At 45.1% G+C, this 21,028-nt stretch overlaps 1 protein-coding gene across 2 annotated transcripts in view; it reads left to right on the top strand.

Moving 5' to 3' along the window:
- The window catches only part of TBCK (TBC1 domain containing kinase), a 494,232-nt gene extending 473,595 nt beyond the window's left edge, over positions 1 to 20,637 (top strand). For both annotated transcript variants that reach the window (XM_069743716.1, XM_069743717.1), the window contains exon 26: positions 20,384 to 20,637. In XM_069743716.1, coding sequence (XP_069599817.1) covers positions 20,384 to 20,494 — 111 coding nt within the window. In that variant the 3' untranslated portion in view covers positions 20,495 to 20,637. The remainder of the gene's footprint in view (positions 1 to 20,383) is intronic.
- The last annotated feature ends 391 nt before the right edge of the window (positions 20,638 to 21,028 follow it).

The raw sequence follows: 21,028 nt of genomic DNA, 5'->3' as shown, positions 1-21,028 counted from the left end.
TACAGTGGAACACACCATCTCTCTACACCCCATACCCAATTTGTAGGCCTAATGCAGCGTAGTTTCCAACAACTACTAAACAAGAGCCGGAAGATCGAAGCAATGGAGAGGAAACCTGGGGAACACCTTGGAGTGTAACACACCATCTCTCTACACCCCATACCCAATTTGTAGGCCTAATGCAGCGTAGTTTCCAACAACTACTAAACGAGAGCCGGAAGATCGAAGCTCAGGAAAGGCAACCTGGGGAACACCTTGGAGTGGAACACACCATCTCTCTACACCCCATACCCAATTTGTAGGCCCAATGCAGCGTAGTTTCCAACAACTACTAAACGAGAGCCGGAAGATCGAAGCTCAGGAAAGGCAACCTGGGGAACACCTTGGAGTGTAACAAACCCTCTCTCTACACCACGGAAGGGCTGATTCTTAGGAAGGAAGGCTGTCGGAAAGAAGCAGGGCGCGTCCGAGGGTGATTATATTCTTATTAGGTATATACTCACCCTCGGACGCGCCCTGCTTCTTTATTTGTAATGAATGTTTATTTGCAATGTGGTTTTGACTTACTCTATTTTTTTGGTAAATAATGATTTTATTATTTTCATTGTTTTGCATCTTCTTGGCAATAATATAAAGAAGACGCGACAGGACAACACTCGGTGGATGCCATATCTGTGTTTAAAATTGAAAAAACCTTTCAGTTAACTACTTGCAGGAGAAAGTTATTGTAGCTGGTGGCCATTTTTAGTACTGTACCAGATTTTTGTTGTATGTGTTTGTTTTTAATGTTAAAATGTCTGCATTTGATATCTCTCCAGTATTTTCTTTTTTATAAGCAAAATACTTATTTTTATATTTTCTGATGTTGGTTCCAGGGGTACACGGGCAGCAGTGGTGTGGTCAGTGGAGGCCTAGTGGAAGGAGTGACCGCAGAAAGGCATCGAAGGCCTAAAATAATAACACATGGCTGTAGGCAATTTTAAATTGGTTCCAGGGGTACACGGGCAGCAGTGGTGTGGTCAGTGGAGGCCTAGTGGAAGGAGTGACCGCAGACAGGCATCGAAGGCCTAAAATAATAACACATGGCTGTAGGCAATTTTAAATTGGTTCCAGGGGTACACGGGCAGCAGTGGTGTGGTCAGTGGAGGCCTAGTGGAAGGAGTGACCGCAGACAGGCATCGAAGGCCTAAAATAATAACACATGGCTGTAGGCAATTTTAAATTGGTTCCAGGGGTACACGGGCAGCAGTGGTGTGGTCAGTGGAGGCCTAGTGGAAGGAGTGACCGCAGACAGGCATCGAAGGCCTAAAATAATAACACATGGCTGTAGGCAATTTTAAATTGGTTCCAGGGGTACACGGGCAGCAGTGGTGTGGTCAGTGGAGGCCTAGTGGAAGGAGTGACCGCAGACAGGCATCGAAGGCCTAAAATAATAACACATGGCTGTAGGCAATTTTAAATTGGTTCCAGGGGTACACGGGCAGCAGTGGTGTGGTCAGTGGAGGCCTAGTGGAAGGAGTGACCGCAGACAGGCATCGAAGGCCTAAAATAATAACACATGGCTGTAGGCAATTTTAAATTGGTTCCAGGGGTACACGGGCAGCAGTGGTGTGGTCAGTGGAGGCCTAGTGGAAGGAGTGACCGCAGACAGGCATCGAAGGCCTAAAATAATAACACATGGCTGTAGGCAATTTTAAATTGGTTCCAGGGGTACACGGGCGTGGTGTGGTCAGTGGAGGCCTAGTGGAAGGAGTGACCGCAGACAGGCATCGAAGGCCTAAAATAATAACACATGGCTGTAGGCAATTTTAAATTGGTTCCAGGGGTACACGGGCAGCAGTGGTGTGGTCAGTGGAGGCCTAGTGGAAGGAGTGACCGCAGACAGGCATCGAAGGCCTAAAATAATAACACATGGCTGTAGGCAATTTTAAATTGGTTCCAGGGGTACACGGGCAGCAGTGGTGTGGTCAGTGGAGGCCTAGTGGAAGGAGTGACCGCAGACAGGCATCGAAGGCCTAAAATAATAACACATGGCTGTAGGCAATTTTAAATTGGTTCCAGGGGTACACGGGCAGCAGTGGTGTGGTCAGTGGAGGCCTAGTGGAAGGAGTGACCGCAGACAGGCATCGAAGGCCTAAAATAATAACACATGGCTGTAGGCAATTTTAAATTGGTTCCAGGGGTACACGGGCAGCAGTGGTGTGGTCAGTGGAGGCCTAGTGGAAGGAGTGACCGCAGACAGGCATCGAAGGCCTAAAATAATAACACATGGCTGTAGGCAATTTTAAATTGGTTCCAGGGGTACACGGGCAGCAGTGGTGTGGTCAGTGGAGGCCTAGTGGAAGGAGTGACCGCAGACAGGCATCGAAGGCCTAAAATAATAACACATGGCTGTAGGCAATTTTAAATTGGTTCCAGGGGTACACGGGCAGCAGTGGTGTGGTCAGTGGAGGCCTAGTGGAAGGAGTGACCGCAGACAGGCATCGAAGGCCTAAAATAATAACACATGGCTGTAGGCAATTTTAAATTGGTTCCAGGGGTACACGGGCAGCAGTGGTGTGGTCAGTGGAGGCCTAGTGGAAGGAGTGACCGCAGACAGGCATCGAAGGCCTAAAATAATAACACATGGCTGTAGGCAATTTTAAATTGGTTCCAGGGGTACACGGGCAGCAGTGGTGTGGTCAGTGGAGGCCTAGTGGAAGGAGTGACCACAGACAGGCATCGAAGGCCTAAAATAATAACACATGGCTGTAGGCAATTTTAAATTGGTTCCAGGGGTACACGGGCAGCAGTGGTGTGGTCAGTGGAGGCCTAGTGGAAGGAGTGACCGCAGACAGGCATCGAAGGCCTAAAATAATAACACATGGCTGTAGGCAATTTTAAATTGGTTCCAGGGGTACACGGGCAGCAGTGGTGTGGTCAGTGGAGGCCTAGTGGAAGGAGTGACCGCAGACAGGCATCGAAGGCCTAAAATAATAACACATGGCTGTAGGCAATTTTAAATTGGTTACAGGGGTACACGGGAAGCAGTGGTGTGGTCAGTGGAGGCCTAGTGGAAGGAGTGACCGCAGACAGGCATCGAAGGCCTAAAATAATAACACATGGCTGTAGGCAATTTTAAATTGGTTCCAGGGGTACACGGGCAGCAGTGGTGTGGTCAGTGGAGGCCTAGTGGAAGGAGTCACCGCAGACAGGCATCGAAGGCCTAAAATAATAACACATGGCTGTAGGCAATTTTAAATTGGTTCCAGGGGTACACGGGCAGCAGTGGTGTGGTCAGTGGAGGCCTAGTGGAAGGAGTCACCGCAGACAGGCATCGAAGGCCTAAAATAATAACACATGGCTGTAGGCAATTTTAAATTGGTTACAGGGGTACACGGGCAGCAGTGGTGTGGTCAGTGGAGGCCTAGTGGAAGGAGTGACCACAGACAGGCATCGAAGGCCTAACATAACAAAAATGTCAATACAATGGTATTGTCAGTGGCAGGCATTGAAGGATGTCAGCGCATAGACTAAACATTGGTGGAGCTGTGAGATAATTTTGCAAGTGGTAGAGCACTGTTTGAGCTGGGGTGGGGGGAAACTGTCTTGTGGCCGGCGGTACAGGCCCAGGGCCCCTCATATTACAACGGTGTGTCTGACGTTGGGTGCGCACCACCACCGCCAGAGACACTTTATTGTACTAGGAGGGACCCAGTGGCAGTGCCGTCGACCAAACGCGGGCTCACCCACCTCTTCAGACAAACTGCACTCTCACGGGTGCTGTCGCCAAGTGTCGATACCACGGCCCCGTGTGGGGAGTTTGGCCATTTAGTGAGGTGTAAACATGTCGTATGCTGGACAATCAGGTGCAGAAAATTACGAGATTGGAAAAGGCATTCAGAATAGTCCACAGGCAAGACCTTTTCATAGGAAAGCTAGGTGTCAGCCGGGCAAGGTGGGGCAAAAGATTTCGAAATCCAGTTGTGGTTCATTTTAATGAAGGTTAGATCATCTACATTTTGGGTAGCCAGACGAGTCCTTTTTTCTGTTAGTATTGAACCTGCAGCACTGAATACTCTTTCTGATAGGACACTAGCTGCCGGGCAAGCAAGCTCCTGCAATGCATATTCTGCCAATTCTGGCCAGGTGTCTAATTTTGATGCCCAGTAATCAAATGGGAATGACGGTTGAGGGAGAACATCGATAAGGGATGAAAAATAGTTTGTAACCATACTGGACAAATGTTGTCTCCTGTCACTTTGAATTGATGCTGCAGTACCTGTCCTGTCTGCGGTCATAGCAAAATCACTCCACAACCTGGTCAGAAAACCCCTCTGGCCAACGCCACTTCTGATTTCTGCCCCTCTAACTCCTCTGGTCTGCTGGCCCCTGCAGCTCGTGTGAGAACGATCACGGGCGCTGTGTGCAGGGAATGCCAGAAGCAAACGGTCAACAAGAGTTGATTGTTTGGTTGCTAATATTAGTTCCAAGTTCTCATGTGGCATTATATTTTGCAATTTGCCTTTATAGCGAGGATCAAGGAGGCAGGCCAACCAGTAATCGTCATCATTCATCATTTTAGTTATGCGTGTGTCCCTTTTGAGGATACGTAAGGCATAATCCGCCATGTGGGCCAAAGTTCCAGTTCTCAAATCTGCGGTTGTGCTTGGTTGAGGGGCAGTTTCAGGCAAATCCACGTCACTTGTGTCCCTCAAAAAACCAGAACCCGGCCTTGCCGCGCCACCAATTTCCAGTGGCCCCGGAAAAGCTTCCTCATTAAAAATATAATCATCCCCATCATCCTCCTCGTCCTCCTCCTCCTCTTCGCCCGCTACCTCGTCCTGTACACTGCCCTGGCCAGACAATGGCTGACTGTCATCAAGGCTTTCCTCTTCCTCAGCTGCAGACGCCTGATCCTTTATGTGCGTCAAACTTTGCATCAGCAGACTCATTAGGGGGATGCTCATGCTTATTATGGCGTTGTCTGCACTAACCAGCCGTGTGCATTCCTCAAAACACTGAAGGACTTGACACATGTCTTGAATCTTCGACCACTGCACACCTGACAACTCCATGTCTGCCATCCTACTGCCTGCCCGTGTATGTGTATCCTCCCACAAAAACATAACAGCCCGCCTCTGTTCACACAGTCTCTGAAGCATGTGCAGTGTTGAGTTCCACCTTGTTGCAACGTCTATGATTAGGCGATGCTGGGGAAGGTTCAAAGAACGCTGATAGGTCTGCATAAGGCTGGAGTGTACGGGCGAACGGCGGATATGTGAGCAAAGTCCACGCACTTTGAGGAGCAGGTCGGATAACCCCGGATAACTTTTCAGGAAGCACTGCACCACCAGGGTTAAGGTGTGAGCCAGGCAAGGAATGTGTTTCAGTTGGGAAAGGGAGATGGCAGCCATGAAATTCCTTCCGTTATCACTCACTACCTTGCCTGCCTCAAGATCTACAGTGCCCAGCCACGACTGCGTTTCTTTCTGCAAGAACTCGGACAGAACTTCCGCGGTGTGTCTGTTGTCGCCCAAACACTTCATAGCCAATACAGCCTGCTGACGTTTGCCAGTAGCTGCCCCATAATGGGAGACCTGGTGTGCAACAGTGGCAGCTGCGGATGGAGTGGTTGTGCGACTGCGGTCTGTGGACGAGCTCTCGCTTCTGCAGGAGGACGAAGAGGAGGAGGAGGGGGTGCGAACGGCTACAGCCAATTGTTTCCTAGACCGTGGGCTAGGCAGAACTGTCCCAAACTTGCTGTCCCCTGTGGACCCTGCATCCACCACATTTACCCAGTGTGCCGTGATGGACACGTAACGTCCCTGGCCATGCCTACTGGTCCATGCATCTGTTGTCAGGTGCACCTTTGTGCTCACAGATTGCCTGAGTGCATGGACGATGCGCTCTTTAACATGCTGGTGGAGGGCTGGGATGGCTTTTCTGGAAAAAAAAGTGTCGACTGGGTAGCTCGTAGCGTGGTACAGCGTAGTCCATCAGGGCTTTGAAAGCTTCGCTTTCATCTAACCGGTAGGGCATCATCTCTAACGAGATTAGTCTAGCTATGTGTGCGTTCAAACCCTGTGTACGCGGATGCGAGGCTAAGTACTTCCTTTTTCTAACCATAGTCTCATGTAGGGTGAGCTGGACTGGAGAGCTGGAGATCGTGGAACTAGCGGGGGTGCCGGTGGACATGGCAGACTGAGAGACGGTGGGAGATGGTATTGTTGCCACCGGTGCCCTAGATGCAGTGTTTCCTACTACGAAACTGGTGATTCCCTGACACTGACTGCTTTGGCCTGGCAAAGAAACCTGCACAGATACTGCAGGTGGTGCGGAAAATGGTGGCCCTACACTGCCGGAAGGGATGTTGCGTTGCTGACTAGCTTCATTGGCCGAGGGTGCTACAACCTTAAGGGACGTTTGGTAGTTAGTCCAGGCTTGCAAATGCATGGTGGTTAAATGTCTATGCATGCAACTTGTATTGATACTTTTCAGATTCTGTCCTCTGCTTAAGGTAGTTGAACATTTTTGACAGATGACTTTGCGCTGATCAATTGGATGTTGTTTAAAAAAATGCCAGACTGCACTCTTTCTAGCATCGGATACCTTTTCAGGCATTGCAGACTGAGCTTTAACCGGATGGCCACGCTGTCCTCCAACAGGTTTTGGCTTTGCCACGCGTTTTGGGCAAGATACGGGCCCGGCAGATGGAACCTGTTGCGATGTTGATGCCTGCTGCGGCCCCTCCTCCTCCGCTTCAGAACTGCTGCCGCCTGCACCCTGTTCCCCCAATGGCTGCCAATCGGGGTCAAGAACTGGGTCATCTATTACCTCTTCTTGTAGCTCGTGTGCAACTTCGTCTGTGTCACCGTGTCGGTCGGTGGTATAGCGTTTGTGATGGGGCAACATAGTCTCATCAGGGTCTGATTCTTGATCAGCACCCTGCGAGGGCAATGTTGTGGTCTGAGTCAAAGGACCAGCATAGTAGTCTGGCTGTGGCTGTGCATCAGTGCACTCCATGTCAGATTCAACTTGTAATGGGCATGGACTGTTAACTGCTTCACTTTCTAAGCCAGGGACGGTATGTGTAAAGAGCTCCATGGAGTAACCCGTTGTGTCGCCTGCTGCATTCTTCGCTGTTGTTGTTTTTGCTGAAGAGGACAAGGAAGCGACTTGTCCCTGACCGTGAACATCCACTAACGACGCGCTGCTTTGACATTTACCAGTTTCACGAGAGGAGGCAAAAGAGCTAGAGGCTGAGTCAGCAAGATAAGCCAAAACTTGCTCTTGCTGCTCCGGCTTTAAAAGCGGTTTTCCTACTCCCAGAAAAGGGAGCGTTCGAGGCCTTTTGTAGCCAGACGACGAACCTGGCTCCACAGCTCCAGACTTAGGTGCAATATTTTTTTTCCCACGACCAGCTGATGCTCCACCACTACCACTACCCTCATTACCAGCTGACAATGAACGCCCCCGGCCACGACCTCTTCCACCATACTTCCTCATTGTTTTAAAAACGTAAACAAACTAACGGTATTTGTTGCTGTCACACAAATTACACGGTGAGCTATAACTTCAGTATGATTTAGCTACCCCTTTACAGGTGAGTGAGACCACAACGAAAATCAGGCACAATGTTACACACTCTGTTGTTGGTGGCAACAAATGAGAGAGATGCCACACACGCAGGACTGTCACTGAAGCACAAATGTAAATATTAATCTCCCACTGATTTGATTTTTTTTTTTTTTTTAAGGGAGACTTTAGGAAAAAAAAATAATAGAATAAAATGATTTTTTCAGGAAGAATTTAGAAACCAAATAAAATAAAATGATTTTTTCAGGGAGAATTTAGAAAACAAATAAAACAAAAAAAGGCTTTCTATGGCCCACTGAGTGAGAGATGACGCACACAGGAGTCAGGAGTGGCACACAAGCCCAGAGGCCAATATTTATCTCCCACTGATTGATGTAGTGATTTTTTCAGGTAGATTTTGGAACCCAAATCAAGCTAAAAAAAATAATAGGCTTTCTATGGCCCACAATTGGAGAGAGAGAGAGAGATGGCACACCCAGGAGTCAAGACTGGCACACAAGCAGAAAGGGCAATATTAATCTCCCACTGATTTGTTTTTGTTTGGGTTTTTTTCAGGGAGACTTTAGGAAAAAAAAAAATAGAATAAAATGATTTTTTCAGGAAGAATTTAGAAACCAAAGAAAATAAAATGATTTTTTCAGGGAGAATTTAGAAAACAAATAAAACAAAAAAAGGCTTTCTATGGCCCACTGAGTGAGAGATGATGCACACAGGAGTCAGGAGTGGCACACAAGCCCAGAGGCCAATATTTATCTCCCACTGATTGATGTAGTGATTTTTTCAGGTAGATTTTGGAACCGAAATCAAGCTAAAAAAAATAATAGGCTTTCTATGGCCCACAATTGGAGAGAGAGAGAGAGATGGCACACCCAGGAGTCAAGACTGGCACACAAGCAGAAAGGGCAATATTAATCTCCCACTGATTTGTTTTTTTTTTTTTGTTTTTTTCAGGGAGACTTTAGGAAAAAAAAAATAGAATAAAATGATTTTTTCAGGAAGAATTTAGAAACCAAAGAAAATAAAATGATTTTTTCAGGGAGAATTTAGAAAACAAATAAAACAAAAAAAGGCTTTCTATGGCCCACTGAGTGAGAGATGACGCACACAGGAGTCAGGAGTGGCACACAAGCCCAGAGGCCAATATTTATCTCCCACTGATTGATGTAGTGATTTTTTCAGGTAGATTTTGGAACCGAAATCAAGCTAAAAAAAATAATAGGCTTTCTATGGCCCACAATTGGAGAGAGAGAGAGAGATGGCACACCCAGGAGTCAAGACTGGCACACAAGCAGAAAGGGCAATATTAATCTCCCACTGATTTGTTTTTTTTTTGTTTTTTTTCTTCAGGGAGACTTTAGGAGAAAAAAAATAGAATAAAATGATTTTTTTCAGGAAGAATTTAGAAACCAAATAAAATAAAATGATTTTTTCAGGGAGAATTTAGAAAACAAAACAAAAAAAGGCTTTCTATGGCCCACTGAGTGAGAGATGACGCACACAGGAGTCAGGAGTGGCACACAAGCCCAGAGGCCAATATTTATCTCCCACTGATTGATGTAGTGATTTTTTCAGGTAGATTTTGGAACCCAAATCAAGCTAAAAAAATAATAGGCTTTCTATGGCCTACAATTGGAGAGAGAGAGAGAGATGGCACACCCAGGAGTCAAGACTGGCACACAAGCAGAAAGGGCAATATTAATCTCCCACTGATTTGTTTTTTTTTTTTTTTCAGGGAGACTTTAGGAAAAAAAAAATAGAATAAAATGATTTTTTCAGGAAGAATTTAGAAACCAAAGAAAATAAAATGATTTTTTCAGGGAGAATTTAGAAAACAAATAAAACAAAAAAAGGCTTTCTATGGCCCACTGAGTGAGAGATGACGCACACAGGAGTCAGGAGTGGCACACAAGCCCAGAGGCCAATATTTATCTCCCACTTTTTTTTTTTTGTTCCAGGGAAAATTTATAAACCCAATAAAAAAAATAATAAATAGGCTTTCTATGGCCCACTATCTGAGAGACAGAGAGAGATGGCACGCTTAGGACTGGCACACAAGCCCAAAGGCCAATATTAATCTCCCTTTTTTTTTTAAGGGAGAATTTATAAAACCAAAAAAAAATAAATAAATAGCCTTTCTATGGCCCACTATTTGTGAGAGAGATGGCACGCTCAGGACTGGCACACAAGCCCAGAGGCCAATATTAATCTCCCACTTTTTTTTTTTTTTTCCAGGGAAAATTTATAAACCCAATAAAAAAAATAAATAAATAGGCTTTCTATGGCCCACTATCTGAGAGAGAGAGATGGCACGCTTAGGACTGGCACACAAGCCCAAAGGCCAATATTAATCTCCCACTGATTGATTTATTGATTTTTTCAGGTAGAATTTAGAACCCAAATAAAGCAAAAAAAAAAAAAATGGGCTTTCTATGGCCCACTGAGTGAGTGATGATGCACACAGGAGTCAGGAGTGGCACACAAGCCCTGAGGCCAATATTTTTCTCCCACTGATTGATGTAGTGATTTTTTCAGGTAGATTTTAGAACCAAAATCAAGCAAAAAAATAAATAGGCTTTCTATGGCCCACTGAGTGAGTGATGATGCACACAGGAGTCAAGAGTGGCACACAAGCCCTGAGGCCAATATTTTTCTCCCACTGATTGATGTAGTGATTTTTTCAGGTAGATTTTATAACCCAAATCAAGCAAAAAAATAAATAGGCTTTCTATGGCCCACTGAGTGAGAGATGACACAGACAGGGATGGCACTCTAGCAGAAATGTCAATCTTAATCTCCCACAAAAAAAAAAAAAAACACAGGGAGTGTCCTTCAATTACTATCTCCCTGCAGTAATCTCAGCCAGGTATGGCAGGCAGCAATAAGGAGTGGACTGATGCACAAATTAAATAAAAAGTGTGTACAAACCAAAAAGATAGCTGTGCAGAAAGGAAGGAACAAGAGGATTTGTGCTTTGAAAAAAGCAGTTGGTTTGCACAGCGGCGTACACACAGCAATGCAGCTATCAGGGAGCCTTCTAGGGCAGCCCAATGAGCTACAGCGCTGAGGGGGAAAAAAAAAAATGTAGCTTCCACTGTCCCTGCACACCGAAGGTGGTGTTGGGCAGTGGAAATCGCTACAGCACAAGCGGTTTGGTGGTTAATGGACCCTGCCTAACGCTATCCCTGCTTCTGACGAAGCGGCAGCAACCTCTCCCTAAGCTCAGATCAGCAGCAGTAACATGGCGGTCGGCGGGAACTCCCCTTTATAGCCCCTGTGACGCCGCAGACAGCAAGCCAATCACTGCAATGCCCTTCTCTAAGATGGTGGGGACCAGGACCTATGTCATCACGCTGCCCACACTCTGCGTTTACCTTCATTGGCTGAGAAATGGCGCTTTGCGCGTCATTGAAACGCGACTTTGGCGCGAAAGTCGCGTACCGCATGGCCGACCCCGCACAGGGGTCGGATCGGGTTTCATGAAACCCGACTTTGCCAAAAGTCGGCGACTTTTGAAAATGAACGACCCGTTTCGCTCAACCCTATTCTCCACTTTAAAGAATTGAAAACTCAGACTACCTTTCCCCTTATTTCATTTCCATTTTGTATTAGTAGAACCTTTATAACCTCTAGCATTTGCTTAGTGTATGACTTTTACTCATCTGTAGATATACCGTAAATATTTCTAGAATTTCCTCATGACCATCACTTTTCCTACTCACAAAATAGTCATAGAAAGTGTTTGCAACGCATAATAAATATGGCACCTGTTGCTCGGTGAATCTCAATTTATTTCAATGATACTGCGGCAGAAAATAAAGGTTTCTCACACATGGTTCCTGCTGCTGTCGGGTACTGAAAATCAACTCCTAGTCTTTTCAATAGTTGCTGATCTGAAATACCCCGTGGTGGCCACAAAACATTATATGAAACTGCAGAGGTCTCCATTCACTGTTTAGATCCAGCCCCAGATGATAACAGATTATTGTTGGGGGCATCTGACCCCTGCTGATCTTTTATTGATAGGATAAGTCCTCGATATAAAAGTGCTGGAAAACCCGTTTAACATTACTTCGTAGTGACATGAGATCATGTGAATATATTTTTGTTTACACAAATATTAAAGGGAACCTGTCATTAGATGAGCCTGAGCAATTGCAGCCAGGGATATTTTACGCTTGTAACGGGGTCTACCAAGCTGGGGTACCTCTTTCAGTACCACCCCGTGTTTCAGGAGGTCCACTCTGCTTTTGCTGGATTCTTAATGAAGGACGCTGGCTGGAATTCCTTGATTACGTGAGAGCATATAAAAGCTGACTGCTACTCCACGTATTCCAGTCTAAAAGAACACACTTTATTTTCAGCACACAATATATAACACAGATACACAGAGCAGGCCAATAGAAAAACAGGCCAGACATACATTACAATAGCCGCAGGGGACCGGAGCCTGCCGATATCCACTGTGGGAATTACAAAGGTGGGGGAGGACAAAAGGGGAATATCGTGTCCCCTCTGCCCAGGGGCGCAGCCTGTGGACTGATGCATTTCAAATGGAACCTATTATACATAATATATACTGCATAACATATTCTTGGTGTTGGGGGTTCTGTAACAACGCTTATGCTCTTCATTTTAGAGAAAACATAGTTTGAAAACATATAAGACTATAAAGAGAGACATAACTAGTCTGATGATGTCCCCATCCGGCTTCACCCCACCCTGTTACAGTTGATTGACAGGTCCCTCCGTATGCACTCATATAGTAGAGACCTGTCATTTAACTGGAACAGGATGGTGAGAAGCCGACCAAATACATCATCGGCGTATTTAAACCATGTTTCCTCTGAAGTGCCCCAGCATGTCAGTGTTAAACATGTCTGGCTGTAATCACGCAGCCACGTTCTGATTCATGCTGCCCGTGATTCAGGAACTTCAGGCTATACATTAAATGGTTAACTTTCTTGAGTTCTAAAATGCATACCCAATAACCAAGTGAATTTTTCTTCAAGCAGGAGTAATTTGGGTGAAAGGCAATCTATTATACCCCATGGCTGTTCCTCCTTCCCCTGGGCACGGCCCACAAATGAGAAGTACCCATTTACACCTGCTCTCACCTATCACTCATATGGGTGAACAATCACTTTAAAAGTGTTTTTCTTACAAGCTGTTTTACATTATAGTCAGAGCTGCTTTGATCTGCCAATTATCCTGCCTGAAATACATTAGGCCATTCAGCAAAGTACTAACTAGGTCCTCCTTTCTGTTAATGCCACTATAAGGCTAGGTTCACATTGCGTTAATAGAGGCAGGAATGTTTTGCAGGGCCCACTGCTGATTTTTTCCTGAAGACATTTAGATGGGTGTTAAGTGTTACATTGGCTTCGGTATAGCCAGCCTGACATAGTGTTGACAATGAAATTCAGTTGCCTTTAATGAAAAGTTTATTTAGCACTGATTCCTGTTTTCCCATGCGATCCTTTCACCCAGCACACAATGAACGCTCCCAGCCCTCCCCACAAACCAGGCAGGATTCTTTTTTATATAAGTTGTTCTTTTTTAATTCATGACAATTTAATTAATGTAACTTGGGTGGTCATACAAGTGGAATAATAACAGAAGTAGGTTAGAACTGCTTAAGACATATGACCAGGGCCGGACTGGCCATCGGGCACTTCTGGCAAATGCCAGAAGGGCCGGTGCCAGTAGTGGGCCACTGCACTCTTTACCCCCCTCCCTCCGCCAGTGCCGCCACCGCATTCAACTATACCGGCGTCTATGACGCCAGTACAGTTCAATGCAATGATGGAGGCGAGAGCGTCCGCTGACGCTCCCTCTCCCATCATTCCCCGCTCTGCCTCTGACACTGCAGGTGCGCAATGACATCATATCATCGCGCACCTGCTGTGTTCCTGGCAGACTGCAGCCGCCGAGACAGGAGCAGGGAGCAGCGCGAGCAAGAGGAGAGGTGAGGATAGTTGTTTTTTTTTACTGGACTGTGGGGCCATTAACGTGGGTGAGGAGAGATGAGATGTGGGCTGTGCCAGTCTGTCATTGCCTCAGTTACAGTTGTGTGGGCTGTGCTGTATATACTACTGTGTGGGCTGTGCTGTATATACTACTGTGTGGGCTGTGCTGTATATACTACTGTGTGGGCTGTGCTGTATATACTACTGTGTGGGCTGTGCTGTATACTACTGTGTGGGCTGTGCTGTATATACTACTGTGTGGGCTGTGCTGTATATAACTGTGTGGGCTGTGCTGTATGCTACTGTGTGGGCTGTGCTGTATATACTACTGTGTGGGCTGTGCTGTATATACTACTGTGTGGGCTGTGCTGTATATACTACTGTGTGGGCTGTGCTGTATATACTACTGTGTGGGCTGTGCTGTATATACTACTGTGTGGGCTGTGCTGTATACTGTATGGGCTGTGCTGTATACTACTACGTGGGCTGTGCTGTATACTACTACGTGGGCTGTGCTATATACTATACGGGCTTTGATATATACTATGGGGGGTATATTATTTTCTATGGGGGAGGCCATGTTATATACTATGTGGCTGTGTTATATACTATTGCGGGGGTATATTATATTCTATGGGGGAGGCTGTTATATACTATGGGGGGGTATATTGTATTCTATGGGGGAGGCTGTCTTATATACTATGGGGGGCTGCATTATATTCTATGGGGGGCTACATTATATATTATGGGGGAGTGGGCTGTATTATATTCTTTGGGGGGCTGTATTAGATTTTATGAAGGATGATTGCATCATACTCTTTGATGGGGCTGCATTATATTATATGGGGAGGTGGGTTGTATTCTATTCGGGGCTAAATTATATTCTATGGGGGGGCTGTGTTATATTTATATTCTATGAGCGGTGATTGCATCATACTCTATGAGGGGCTGCATTAAACTATGAGGGGCTGCATTGTACTCTGTATGGAGGTTACATTATACTCTGGGGTGGCTGCATTATACTCTGAGGTGGCTGCATTATACTCTGTGGTGGCTGCAGTATACTCTGTAGGGTGGTGGCTGCATTATACTGTATTGAGGACAATGGGGAATACGTTATACTATATGTAGCACTATGGGGTGCATTATACTATGGGAAGTGAATTGTACTACATGGATGACTATGGCGGTGCATTATACTATATGGAGCACTATGAGGAGTGTATTATGCTATATGGAGGACTATGAGGAGTGTATTATACTATCTGGAGGACTGAGCAGTGTATTTTAATATATGGAGGACTATAGGGAGTGTATTATACTATATGGAGGACTGTGGTGCACATTATAATATATGGAGGACTATGGGGTGTATTTTACTAAACAAGTAAAATGCTGCATATTCGGATTGTTTTTGCCGGAACAAAAATCCTTGTTCTCAGCAGCACATCACCGGTGTAAACTGTAGATGTGCTGCTGATAACATGATACTGTATGGTGATATGTTAGTGATCTATTAGTGATCGTTCTGTCCCATCATTCTTTCTCAGACGGTGGAAAGAGACCGGGAAACAAGCGTTGAACAACTTCAGTATTGTCGATCAAACTCATTTAGCGGCTTTTGTGTGATGTGCAATATGTTAGCATTTGGGGCCCCATTTTAAACTTTGCCTAGGGCCCCACTTTGCCTAAAACCGGCCCTGCCTACAAGTGTACAAAGATAATATACAGTCACCATGTGACAAGTGGGCCAGTGTAACTTCAAATGCCAGGGCTGAATTTTAGTCCCAGTCCGGCCCTGCATATGACTATTATTTTTATTTAACTTTATATGTAATTATGATGTTTTAGGCCAACCTACCACCCTTCCCCATCTCCCACTTCTCACCTTACACTTCTCTCGAATTCTTAAAAAAATATTTGTCTCTGTGTTCACCCAAACAAATCGCCATGACTGTTCCAGTTTTGAACAATTCCCACTTATCGAAAGAGTCAGATGTCATCTGCTTGGCAGTAAATTTTCTGCAGATGACAGACTCCCCAGAGTACATGTGTCAAACTCTGGCCCACGAAGAAGGCAGCCCTCCCACCCGTGTCCTGCAGTCTGAAGGAAGTGCGTCACAGACAAGCAAGTGCCTTGTGCATAGTGAATGTAATGTTACTTGCCAGCACTTTTTCAGACCGCCCACTGCATTGTCCAATGGGGGAGCAGAAGTCCCAGCAGGTTACCAGACAAGAGATGCTTCTGTGTAAGGATAGGTAAGACCTTTCATCTTTATGTAGTAAATCAACCTGTGCCCGCACCTTGCCTCAGCTGGGAGGAATAGGCAGGAGAATTGTACTCAATCCTTTGCCATTCATAAACGCAACAGGGATTCCTCACACATACTGTTCTCCTGGGCTGAAGATTACAGCACTGTAGGTTTGCTTAAATTTTCATTCCATACCACTTGTTTTTCCCTTTGCTACATTCATGAGACTTTTGATGCCAGCCTTGTCGAATTGCTAGTGTGCTTAAGTCTTCCTTGTTTTCTTCAAGATTCCAAATTTGTCAGCTTAAAAAGAACCAGAGAAAGACACCTAGCATCAACCCCACCCCCCTCCCCCCATATACACGTTCTGTAGCAAAACAGACAATAGGAATGTGGTCCTAAAGTGACTGAATCTAGTGACCTTCCCTGTGAGGTCACTCACCCCTGCAGCAAATAGTGAGTGTGGAGTTGTGTACCTGAAGGGGTGATGGCATTTCCCTGGTGTCGTACCTGGGAGGCTGAAAAAAAGACATAAGTTGTCTGGTTTAAAATGACAATTCTGCACTCACTCCATGTAACTGCAGTCTTTTGAACCCTCCCAGCGCACACTGCTCGCTGTGAGGATTCTCTGCTGTCTGATCGGTAACAGCGGTCACGTGATGGCAAGAATCCTGGCCAGAATCTGACTAGACTGTTTCCAGCCTCGTGCAATATACCAATATTGAGCATGCCAAAAACAGTCTAGTCAGGTTCTGGCCAGTAGTTTGAATAATGCATACTTGCGGTCACGTGACCTTTGTTCCCGGCGCTCACACTGGAGAATCCTCACAGCATTAAGTGCATGCAATGGAGGAATCACAAGTCTGCAGTCACACAGAGTGACTGCAGACTTGTCATTTTAGACCATACAACACCTTTAACCCCTTTACAACATATGATGTTCTTATATTTATTAATAAGGAAAAACGTCATCAATTGTAGACATTGTTTTAATAAATATCAAGGTTGGCCCGCAACTTTGTCCAAGTTTTTAACTTTGGCCCTCTGTGTTTTTGCGTTTGACATCCCAGGCTCCATCCAGAGTAAGACACGCTCTTTGAAGCACTCTCCTCTTTGGGTCCTGAATAGAGGTCTTCTTCTACTAACTTATTATTCTATTAGAGAGTATATACTGTAAAATTTATTTTCTGAAAAAGTTTCTAAATATTACCAACTGAAATTAGCCATGAATTGATACATCCACACGGCCTACATATAGAAAATATATTTCTGTCTCCTGTTGTGTCTTTTGAATGCTAGCAGCCACCATGAACCCATTCTGGTTATGGAATGTATGTGCACTATATCTGGTGTCTGCTATGTAATTGCTATAGTATACAGTGGTTATAACGTTCATCATAAATACCTATGGAAAGTGCAGACAGCTTAAAAATAATGGGAATATGTTGGCCAGTAAAAAGTGACATAGGATATAGGCTTCCCAAGTGAACTTGACTTAGGCAGCTGTCAGATTCTTCACGCTCCACTCTTTGTAAAATCTTGTATTGAGCCCACCCTGAGAGTATGTGCCACAGACCGGAATTTTCTTTCTTTACGACACTAACCTAACAGTCCAACATTGTATCACTAAATTAAGAAGTCTGTAAAGCAATGGCTAACTGAATTGTTATAAAGACCTAGGCATCTTACATACATTACTGTGTTGTTATTATTAAGTGAGGAAAAAAATCTACATTGGTAAAGTGAAGGGTATATTAGATCATTAAGGTAACTTGTATACCTTAGGAAGATGCTGCCTCCACTATACACATGAACACTCGGCTCAGGAGATGGCTTTTAAAATCAAACTGCCCAATCTTTCTCTGTCCCAACATCATCTATCTGAGGAGAGCCGGGAGACCCGCAAATGGTTTGATGTTCCCTTGTAAATCAGTGAGTTTGCTCAACTTTAATGTGTATGGTGGGCTTGATTGAGCAAAAATAACTGCACTCTGGCCACGTTCTAGAAATGGAGAAATATAAAAAATCGTTCCTATAACATGTATGGAATGACACCTTAGAGATGACACTTGAAGGGTTAGAAGGGATGACATCTCTTGTATGTACAAGCTGATTTGAATGAGTGCACGATCGGAGAGAGATGGCCATCTAGCTTATCTTGTTACTCATGTACAAAACATTACTGGAACAGCACTTCAGAAGGTGTTTTTTATGCTTAGCAAGAATTTTTATTAGCACGGTTGGTCAACCAGGTCCAAATAAGTGCACAACATTCAGTATCAAGTTAAGTAATATAGACAAAATTAGCGCAATGTTTCGGGTATGACACACTTCGTTAGTGAATACAGAGACATAAACATTGGCAATTGCCATATATACAAGGTTAAATAAGAATTATGGTACAGTAGTCAAGAAATAAATGTGTATCTGAAAATGGCGCATGAGCAGGAGGTGCATCTTCAGGATGCAATGTACTGGGTGGACCCAAAGTACAACTTGCATGATATGGAGAAGATGCACTCATAGTGGTTTGTACATTGTGTTGTTCCTCTGAGCATGGTGTCCCTGAGAGAAAATCATAGTTTTCTGCCTCAAGGAATACTGTATAGAAAAGAAACTTCTTCAAAAGATCAACAAGATGAAGTCCTTTCCACGGCAATGTTGGATGGCGTGTCAAAGAGATTTCGTTGTATTTGTAGTCTTGTCATCACACGCCTACATGTGTACTAATGTGTACTCACACCTCACCACCTGCACGCTTGACCCGCTCCTATCCCACCTCATCCCTAACCTTTCCATGGTCTTCATCCCAACCCTAACGCACCTCTTCAACCTCTCACTCACAACAGGTGTCTTCCCCTCATCCTTCAAGCATGCCAAGATCACACCCATCCTCAAAAAGCCCTCCCTCGACCCATCCTCTGTGTCTAGCTATCGCCCGATATCTCTTCTCCCTTATGCCTCCAAATTGCTGGAGCAACACATCCATCTTGAACTGTCCTCCCACCTCTCCTCCTGCTCCCTCTTTGATCGGTTACAATCAGGCTTCCGTTCCCATCACTCAACTGAAACTGCCCTAACTAAAGTCACCAATGACCTACTAACTGCCAGGAGCAAGCGACACTACTCTGTCCTCCTTCTCCTGGACCTGTCTTCTGCCTTTGACACTGTGGACCACTCCCTTTTGCTACAAATTCTCTCATCTCTTGGCATCACAGACTTGGCCCTCTCCTGGATCTCATCATATCTGACAGACCGAACATTCAGTGTCTCCCTCCCCCACACCACCTCCTCACTTCGCCCCTTGTCAGTCGGTGTTCCTCAAGGCTCTGTTCTAGGACCCCTACTCTTCTCCATCTACACTTTCGGCCTGGGACAGCTCATAGAATCCCACGGTATGCAGTACCATCTCTACGCTGATGACACGCAGATCTACCTATCTGGACCTGACCTCACCTCCTTACTTACCAAAATCCCGCACTGTCTGTCTGCTATTTCAGCCTTCTTTTCTACTCGATTTCTACAACTGAACATGGACAAAACAGAATTCATCATCTTTCCCCATCTCACTCTACCCCTCCACCAGACCTATCCATCAATGTCAATGGCTTCTCATTTTCCCCAGTCCCACACGCCCGGTGCCTCGGGGTGATCCTCGACTCTGCCCTCTCTTTCAAGCCACATATCCAAGCCCTTGCCTCCTCCTGCCGTCTCAAACTCAAAAATATTTCCCGGATCCGTGCTTTCCTTGACCGCAACACCGCAAAAACGCTAGTGCATGCCCTTATCATCTCCCGCCTCGACTACTGCAACCTCCTAATCTCTGGACTCCCCTCTAGCACTCTGGCACCACTCCAATCCATCCTACACTCTGTTGCCCAACTAATCTACCTGTCTCCCCGCTATTCCCCAGCCTCTCCCCTATGTCAAGCCCTTCACTGGCTTCCTATCGCCCAGAGACTCCAGTTCAAAACCCTCTAAATGACATACAAAGCCATCCACAACCTGTCTCCTCCATACATCTGTGACATGGTCTCCCGGTACCTACCTACACGCAACCTCCGATCCTCTCAAGACCTCCTTCTCTACTCCCCTCTCATCTCTTCTTCCCACAACCGCATCCAAGACTTCTCCCGTGCTTGCCCCATACTCTGGAACTCTCTACCCCAACACATCAGACTCTCGCCTACCATAGAAACCTTCAAAAAGAACCTGAAGACCCACCTCTTCCGACAAGCCTACAGCCTGCAGTGATCCTGAAGTTACTGAACCGCCACGCAACCTGCCCTACCCTCTCCTAGTGTTTCATCACCCATCCCCTGCAGACTGTGAGCCCTCGCGGGCAGGGTCCTCCCTCCTTATGTACCCGTGTGCCTGTTATCTGCTCATGTTTAATGTATTTGTCTATATTTGCCTCGTATTCACATGTAAAGCGCCATGGAATAAATGGCGCTATAAAAAAATGTATAATAATAATAATACTAATGTTTACATTCTTTAATTTGTTATATCCAGTCCTTTCTACAAAAAAGTGGAGGCCTGCACAATGTTGGCTCTGGATAATTGCACTAATGTTTTCTCTCTTAGTTTGCAGCACATCTGGTGAAGTTGGGATACCCACGCGTTTGTATCTTGGATGGTGGAATGAACAAGATGAAGCCCACAGGTCTACTAACTGTACCATCCCCTCAAATATGAGCATTCCACATCCTGAAGACTGACTATTTGTCCAGTCCAGTTCCACCAGTGCCATCTGCTTTCTTATATATTATTATTATTATTATTATTATTATTATTATTTAATCCACAGTATCATGGTTCTGGATACAGCTACAAAGATAATTTGGGGATTTTTTAAATTTTATTTAACGAATATATCGTTCCTAAATCATTGTTGTTCCCATCCCGCTCCAACCAAAAGTCACAATATTTTTCTACAACTACAAGTTGTGAAAAAAATATTGCCACTTTTCAAAGTTATTTATTCTAGCATTCTGGCAAAACTGCTTTGATGAATTAGGGCCAATGTGTATAATGTTAAATTAAAAAGTATACATATTCTGTCTTAAACCCAAAATATTAACATAGAATCAGGTTATAGTCCCAGAAGAGGGTTTATTCCCATTATTGGAATTTTTGATATGAATCAGATAAGCCGTAAGGCATCTGTCACATTAATGGAGCAGGAACCTTCATTGATGTCTAAAATGAACAGCTCTGAGCAGTGACGCG

The sequence above is a fragment of the Ranitomeya imitator genome, chromosome 1 (assembly GCF_032444005.1).
Source record: "Ranitomeya imitator isolate aRanImi1 chromosome 1, aRanImi1.pri, whole genome shotgun sequence".
Taxonomy (NCBI): Eukaryota; Metazoa; Chordata; class Amphibia; order Anura; family Dendrobatidae; genus Ranitomeya; species Ranitomeya imitator.
The sequence above is the reverse complement of the archived record's forward strand: the minus strand, read 5'-3'. Positions and strand labels throughout refer to the sequence as shown.